Below are 8,341 nucleotides of genomic sequence, written 5' to 3'. Positions count from 1 at the left end.
AATTTTTTTTTGTCTTTTCTTGATTAATGTAAAATAAGAAATCAAATTAAGAAATTTGGGACGGATAATTTGAGAGTGAGGGAGCAGTGCCGAGTCCAAAAAAATATCTTGCATTGCAAGTTGAAGCAACTTGACCGTCAATAAATCAATAAAATTAAATGTTCTAACAGTTAGTTCTGGAATTTAATTATTTTCTTCACAAAACCAGCAATATATTCTATTCCATCATAACTCTAAAATTTATCAAAAAATAGAGAAAGAAGACTATAATGTCATCATCTGGTTCATTCAAGCAGCATCAGCCTCCAATTTATGGTAAATACGTCACTATTCTCAGCATCGATGGAGGTGGCATTAGGGGGTTGATTCCTGCAACTATTCTTGAGTTTCTTGAATCTCAACTCCAGGTGAAGTTTAAACTTCTCTATCCTTATTTGCATTTTATATCATTAAGTGAAAAATTTAACCTATTGTATCAGATTATGCACCATTTATTACGAGTTAATGATTGAAGGGGAGCCTTGATAACTGGTTAAGTTGTTGTCATGTGATCTGGAGGTCATGTATTTTAGTCGTGTAAACAGTCTCTCGTAGAAATATAAGTTAAGACTGTGTACAATGAATACTTGTGGTTAAGTCCTTCCCTCGGGCTCTGCACCTAGTGGAGTTAATGATCGAAGGGAAGATTTGGAGTAACTGGTAAAGTTATTGTCATATGAACCGGAGGTCAGGAGTTCTGGCCGTGGAAACAGTCTTTAATAGAATTGTAAGTTAACACTTTAATGCACCGGGCTGTCCTTTAGTGCACCGGCTAATGATTAAGGTAAAATTCTTTTATGTAGTCATTGTGTAGAACTATGTGCTCAGAAAGCAAAAACAAATGCACCATACTCATTTGAACACAGCTCTATGTTAATTTTATATGTGAAATCGGTTTCGACCGGTTAAGTTGCTGAAATGTAATCAAGAGGATGCATGTTCAAGCCGTGAAAACAGTCCCTTATAGAAATGTAACAGAAAGTCTGCGTACAATAGGCTGTTGTGTCTTGTGGTCCGACCCTTCTTTGGAACCCACACTTAGCAAGAGTTTTAATGCACAAGATTATCCTAAACTCAGTAAATTTAATTTTTGAATGAACAGGAATTGGATGGGGAGGATGCAAGAATTGCAGATTATTTTGATATAATTGCAGGAACAAGCACAGGGGGTCTTGTCACAGCAATGCTAACAGCTCCAAACAAAGACAACCGCCCTCTCTTTGCTGCTAAAGACATTAAGCCCTTCTATCTTGAGCATGGCCCAAAGATATTCCCCCAAAATAATTGGTAACTTTTCTACAATTGATTTTTTTCATGTGAAATTCTTGTACAAAACACTAATGGATTAGCTGTTTGGCCAAATTTATTTTTTCTTAAAATAAATACTTATTTTTTTTAAACTTGTGTACTATTTCATCAAGCTTTTGAAAGAAAATAAATATACTTATTTTTCAGAAGCTAATTTTTTTTAAAAAAAAAATTATCAGATAAATACAAACCGCTTCTCATTGAAAAAACTTTTTTCAGAAAGTAATTTTAGAATAAATATTTTTCAAGATAATTTATTTATTTATTTATTTATTGTTGGAAGTTTGGGCTAACAATGCTACTTTTGACAATTGATTTTGCTTTTCATGATAGGAAGGTGTTTGGATCAATTGTGAAGCCATTAAAATTGGTGATGGGGCCACGATATGATGGGAAATATCTTCACCAAATCATACAAGAGAAATTAGGAGACACACATTTGCATGAGACATTGACTAATGTGGTCATTCCAACTTTTGATATCAAGAACATGCAACCTACAATTTTCACCACTTATGAGGTCCCTTTCTCTATTATTTTTTTTCTGTTTTTATTAGACTTGTCATGAAAATATTAGTTGAAGCATATGGTAACTCTGAATTATGATTAAATTTGTGACGATATATTTCAATTTTATGGAGTTCTGTTATTTCTGAACTCAATTTTAGCGTATTTTTATCGCCGTTTTGTGCTGACGTGACACCTTTTGTCAACTTTTTTAACTGACGTGACACCTTTGACGTGGGCTTCATTTTATGTAATAAAGGTGCCATGTCAGCAAAAAATGCATTAAAATTAAGTTCAGGGATAATAATACCTCTGTGAAGTTGAAGTGTGTCGTAGCAACTTTGATCAGAGTTTGAAGAGGTAATGAATGCTTATCTCATTGGTTGGACGTAACAAGCTAGCATGTCTAAAGATTGATTTGATTTGATTTGCATATTTAGTTCAAATCCAGAAAATAAATTACCAAAACATAAAAAAATAAAAAATTAGGATTTAATTATTTGATAAAGTCATTAAATACTTTCATTAGTAATGAAAATGAACTTTGAAACGAACGAGTTAGGTTATCACTCATTGTTTAGCCATACATCTATTCATCTCGATTCAAACAAACATGATTGACTTACGACCCAACCTCTTTTAACACACTCATCTTAACTCGATTAATATTGTATCGTGTTATACTTAATCTGTTTATTGATTTGACCCGTTTAACCCCGTCCAACAGGCCAAAGAAAATCCATTAATGGATGCTAAGCTTTCAGATATATGCATTGGCACATCTGCTGCTCCAACATATCTTCCTGCACATTATTTTCAAACTCAAGACAAAGATGGAAAAATTCATGAGTTCAATCTTGTTGATGGTGCAGTTGCAGCTAACAATCCTGTACGTATTATAAATTACAACAATATTATTCAACCTATTTTCTAAACTTTATCTATTAATAGAATATCATATATGATTTTTTACGTCACATTAAAATAATCGAACTTTACTCACTAATCACTACATATAATGATGAATTCACTAAGCCTTCACCAAATGAAACTAAATCTTAGGCACTATAAGGACACCATATATCCATCAAGGTGATTTTAATTTAGAAAAAATAACATAAACATACACCTTAACTTATCGTATTTACACAAAATCTTCACCTTTTCAAAGTAGTTACAAAAATCTCAACTAATTACGTATCTTCATTGGATGTATCAGGAGCTATTATGTATCTCGACAGACCCAAAATCGAAAAAAAAAAAAAAGTATGAGGAGCTACTTATGTATCTTTACAAAGGAAAAAATGTATTTTAGTTGGATGTATCTGGAGCTAATTATGTCTCGACAGATCCAAAATTAAATTTTTCAGTAATTATGCAAATATCGAAATTTTCTGTAATTAAACTTCAAACTGTCGGGATTTAATGTTGTTCGTCCTTTAATTTACTGTTATATTGAATAAAGTTTATGAATGAAATTTAATTACTTTAATTTGACAAAAAAAAATAAAAAATACTACTTATACTATTAGATGGTGAATGATAATTAGTGAGACGTGTGAAGTTAACTCGAAATTTGTATAGGAGTATTGTTTATATTGCAAAATTTATATATAATTTGGTTGTGTTCTTTTTTTTTTCGCAGACTTTTATTGCTACAAGTGAAGTGACCAAACAAATACACACAAAAAATCCAAATTTCTCCTCAGAGAAGCCTACTAATCATTATGGAAAACTTTTAGTAATTTCCATAGGGACAGGATCAGCAAAATTGGAACCTAAATATGATGCTAAAATTGCCTCAAAATGGGGTGTTTTTGGATGGCTACTTAATGGAGGCTCAAATCCAATTATTGATGCATTTGCTAATGCTAGTGATGATATGGTTGATTATCATATTTCTGTTGCTTTCCAAGCCCTATGTTTTGAAAATCATTACCTTCGTATTCAGGTACAACATACTCTGTCTGTTTCAATTTGTTTAACTTACTTTTTCTTTTTTAATTCATTTAAAAAAATTCATGACAAGTCAAAGCATAACAGTCGAGAGGATTAAAAAGTAAACGTATCAATTAAGTGAAGGTTGAATATGTTTGACCAGAAATCACAGGGATCAAAGTTAAAATAAAATTAACATTTGAGGGATTAAAAATGCTAATTTTCCAATTGAAATTGTTTCTAAATATTTGATGTTATTGAAAAAACAACCATTTAGTGTTCCTTTCCTTCCTTTAAATCTAGCCTTATTATTTTAATTAGTTGAGTATTTATCAAATTACAGATAAATACTCCTATGGGCTATAAAATTTTGAGAGTAAAAGCACTCGTACAAACGTGATTTTCATACTCAGAGTTTTGAATCTTTGAATCTAAGACAGACAAAATACTTATCATTCCACCTCAATTCTTACTGATAAATGCATGTATTTTCAAACAAAATATTGCAAAATAAGAAAAGTGATGGGTGTTTTAACTTTATCTTGAGTACTATTAATTATTATGTTGTTAATTAGGATGACACATTAAGTGGAACAGACTCCTCTGTTGACATATCAACCAAAAAGAACATGGACAAATTGGTTGAAATTGGAGAAAATTTATTGAAGAAACCAATGTCAAGGGTAAATCTGAAGACAGGTATATTTGAAGAATACAAAAATGCTGGCACAAATGAAGAAGCTTTGACAGGGTAATTATTCAACTCTCTTGTGAATATTAATATTCTGCATATATGATATACCAATATTAATCATTATATATTCTCTGTTAGTTATTAAATTGAACGTAACATATTATTTTTCCAGGTTTGCAAAGTTGCTTTCCGAAGAAAAAAGAATTAGGGAAGGTCGAGTTGACTCTTACAAACAATTTGTAGAGGTGGAGTCAAAATTTTAAACACATCAGTATGGATTTACGGATCATTTGGTAGAGCGGATATGAATAATGTTGAATGGGATATATTAGTAATGCTTGTGTTAACAATGTTTGTATTAATTATACTGGTATTATTTATGACGACATTATTTCTTATACAGTACATTATTTGGTGTGATGTATTAGAAATTATACGCAATAAATTATCTGTATAAAAGATTATTTGTTTACGAAAATACTCTCCCTTAGCTTACTCTCTTGTTCTGCCACTGAATTTTTTCTGAAGGCCCTGGATTCCCTGCTCCGATCTGAGGATTTTGAATACTACTGTTGTGACCGTAAAATTTCAATTGACATGACGAAAATGTTGAGATCATCACTATCAAAACTGACACAGTGATCCTAGTCTAGTATTTTGTTTCTAGATTTGTCTGTGATCCTCATTAAAATTATTTTTAGATTCTGCATGGTGCTTGAAAGCTCCACAAAAAAGTGTGTGAAGTAGAAGGGGAAAATCAACCTTTATTTTCATGGCAAAAGTATATGGTGGAAAAATGAATTGGGAAATTAAATATAAAAATGGTGGGAAAAGGAATTGAAAAATATTTTGAAGGGTAGCAATGTCACTAATCAAGTTAATGTATGTATCAAAATGCTTTTTATTACCAATACACAGTCATGCAAAGACTAAAAAAAAAATATAACAAACAAGATACTAATAATAGTATTAGTTTAATGCATACATTACATTCTACGAAACAACTCCTTGGTCACTTTGGGTTAGTGAATTCTAAATTAATAATTTTTACATATTAAATAAATTTCTTCAAATACATATAAAATTTAAATCAAAATTATTAAATTCTATTAAATCCGTTTCCTACACTGTAGCCCCGCCCATGAAATGTTTGAAGCACACAAGAATCCTTGTTGATTTGTTCGCCACAGTTGTAATTCAATTTCTGTATCCTAGCTTTTGATTGTTGGACCAGTGTAATGATATTCAAGTAGTCTGTTATGGAAAAGTATACTATATTATACTTATATATCCATATATTTTGGTAGTCCTCACAAAGTCTTTAGTGTAATTCGATAGTAACACATGTTTATTATTTTTTTCCATACATTTTGTTACATTATTTGTCCTCATTTATCATTTCATGATACTTTTATTTATATATTTATAATTGAATTATATATAGTAGTAATTTTTAATAAAACTCTCCTTGTTCCTTATCAATTAGTTGTTCGTTTTTTACTTAATTTGATTCAAATTTAGTCAAGGAATTGGTGATTTTTTTCTCACGTGTGGCTTATGGCTGGATCAGTTCAAGTGGCAAAGGTGGAGGGACTTGTAGCTTAGTCGCGAGTTCGAGTCATGTAAGCTAAGCCTAGTTTTTAAATGGAGGCGGTTAGAGGGGTAGGCTCATTATCCTTGAGTTTCAGAGGCTGTAGTTGGTCCTTAAGGTTTGATCCAGACTGATTTTTGGCCATCTAAAAGAATTTTTTTTGGTCTATCTACATATTCATTGTCTACATCTAGATGCTTTTGAATTTATTTTTCTGTTAAGAATTCTCACGTTCAAAAGTAGAAGGTGGCAGAAATAAGGATGTTGCGTTGGATGTGTGGATTTACGAGGGCTGACAGGGTTAGGAATGAGATTATTCGGGAGAAGGTGGGAGTGGCGTCGGTGGAGGATAAGATATGGGAAGTGAGGTTGAGATGGTTTGGGCATATGATGAGAAGGGGCACGGATGCCCCGGTTCGTAGGTGTGAGAGGTTGACCCTGGATGGTTTCAAGCGGGGTAGGGGTAGATCAAAGAAATACTGGAGAAAAGTGATTAGACGTGACATGGAGCAGTTATGACTCACTGAGGACATGACCCTCGATAGGAAGGTTTGGAGGAAGAGTATTAGGGTAGAGGGCTAAGGGGTGTGGTCAAGTCATAGGCCGTAGTTAGGAGAGTTTGGTGTAGCTTTATTGGTAATGCTAGGGTTGGGGGGAAGGGAGTGTCTTTGGTTTGTTAATGTACTGTATTTCTATGGTTGTTGTATCGTTGTTATTCTTATCCTGTTGTATGTTGGCGACGTATGTCTACGGTCCTGTGTCTTGAGCCGGGGGTCTATCGGAAACAGCCTCTCTACTTCTTTAGAGGTAGTGGTATGGACTGCGTACCTTCTCCCTCCCCAGACCCCACTATGTGAAAATATACTGGATTTGTTGTTGTTGTTCTTCTTCTTTTTTTACTAACTTCTTATATTAAAAATTAATTATTTTTCTTATTTATTTTAGTAAATCACAAAAGATTTATAACTTTTTTCTATATTATTATTTTATTAAGTGTCACACCCCTTTTTCGCCCGCAGGATTGAAGTCGAAGGTTTTTACAATTAAAGTGATGGTTTTGAATAGGGATTAGTTTATTAATAGAGTCGCCACTTGAAATTGAGTTATGGTGTTCCAAGTCACCTTTTTAAATCCCTAGTCAAAAGGAAATGACTCTTTATTGGTCTGCGAAACAGAAGACCGGGTAAGGAATTCTGTCGATCGAGGGGAAGGTGTGAGACACCCCTCGAGTCCCGTGGTTCTTGCACGGTCGCTTTTATTGACTTATTTAGCTTTAACTATTTTTATAAATTATGTTAAGGCCTAAATCGATCATTTTATATATCTAAAATCTCGTTTATTATTAAATAAATCGGTGACAAGTTGAAAAATATTTGTCAAGTAAATTTTAGAAAAATATTTACCAAGATATATTTTTTACATCCTTAAATTATTTTTAAATGTCTCAAAAAGATGCGTGCGCCGCATTCTCAGTTGAAACGAAAATTTTAAACGTGCCTAAAATTAGTCTAGCGTTAAAGGCATTTGCTTCATCTTTTGTAAAGTCGAGATAATTTTTTCTTATCTATTTTTACTCTTTTCTTTTATCATTTAAGACGGATTTTGGATAAATTTGCAATCCATTTCTCTTAAGCTTACACTAGTTAATAACTGTTTAGATCTTAAAATTGATTTAATTCTAAGAAAAATATTTTAATGACGATAGGATTGAACCAATCATTTTAAAATATTAATCTAATATTTTATAAAATAAAACTAAATTTTCTATAACAAAAAATCTTTCCATGGCTCTACTAACTTCGTTAAAAAAAATAATTCTATTTTACAATCTTTAAAAAATTCTAACGAAACAAGATGTTAGAAGTATAATAAAATTATGGAGTAACTCGTTTAATCATCGCATGAATCATGAGAATTTAATAACAAAAATGAAAGATAAAGACAACAAATTACAAGATACAAGCATGCAAAAAGATAAAAGTAAAATTCCTAATACTATAAACTATAAACTATAAACTTTAAACATCATTTGCCCTCCACATTTTTGTGCATTACAACATCTTTCATATCTCTATTTTACTCTTTTATTAACATTTCTCTATTGCAATTTTGTTATCCTATATTTACCAAAAAAAATCTCCTGCACGTTTTCTTTAATCATGTTTTTTTTCGTCAATTTTTTTTTATTCTAAGTGTTTCTAATGTATTGATTCCGCTTTTTTATATCTCTATCTTTTACTAAACAAACAATATGATCTAAAACT

The 8,341-nt window shown here is 31.6% G+C and overlaps 1 protein-coding gene across 2 annotated transcripts in view; it reads left to right on the top strand.

Annotated features, from left to right (window-relative positions):
- The window catches only part of LOC107867137 (patatin-like protein 2), a 16,058-nt gene extending 11,094 nt beyond the window's left edge, over positions 1–4,964 (top strand). The window contains exons 1-7 of one of the 2 annotated variants that reach the window (XM_016713254.2): positions 170–407; positions 1,142–1,326; positions 1,681–1,867; positions 2,582–2,743; positions 3,500–3,805; positions 4,368–4,543; positions 4,659–4,964. In XM_016713254.2, the coding sequence (XP_016568740.1) occupies positions 270–407; positions 1,142–1,326; positions 1,681–1,867; positions 2,582–2,743; positions 3,500–3,805; positions 4,368–4,543; positions 4,659–4,749 (1,245 nt within the window). In that variant the 5' untranslated portion in view covers positions 170–269 and the 3' untranslated portion in view covers positions 4,750–4,964. Of the gene's footprint in view, positions 1–169; positions 408–1,141; positions 1,327–1,680; positions 1,868–2,581; positions 2,744–3,499; positions 3,806–4,367; positions 4,544–4,658 lie in introns of those variants that run through there. The other variant, XM_016713253.2, reaches the window with a different exon arrangement.
- Positions 4,965–8,341: the final 3,377 nt, after the last annotated feature.

Source organism: Capsicum annuum, chromosome 4 (genome assembly GCF_002878395.1).
Source record: "Capsicum annuum cultivar UCD-10X-F1 chromosome 4, UCD10Xv1.1, whole genome shotgun sequence".
Lineage (NCBI taxonomy): Eukaryota > Viridiplantae > Streptophyta > Magnoliopsida > Solanales > Solanaceae > Capsicum > Capsicum annuum.
The sequence above is the reverse complement of the archived record's forward strand: the minus strand, read 5'-3'. Positions and strand labels throughout refer to the sequence as shown.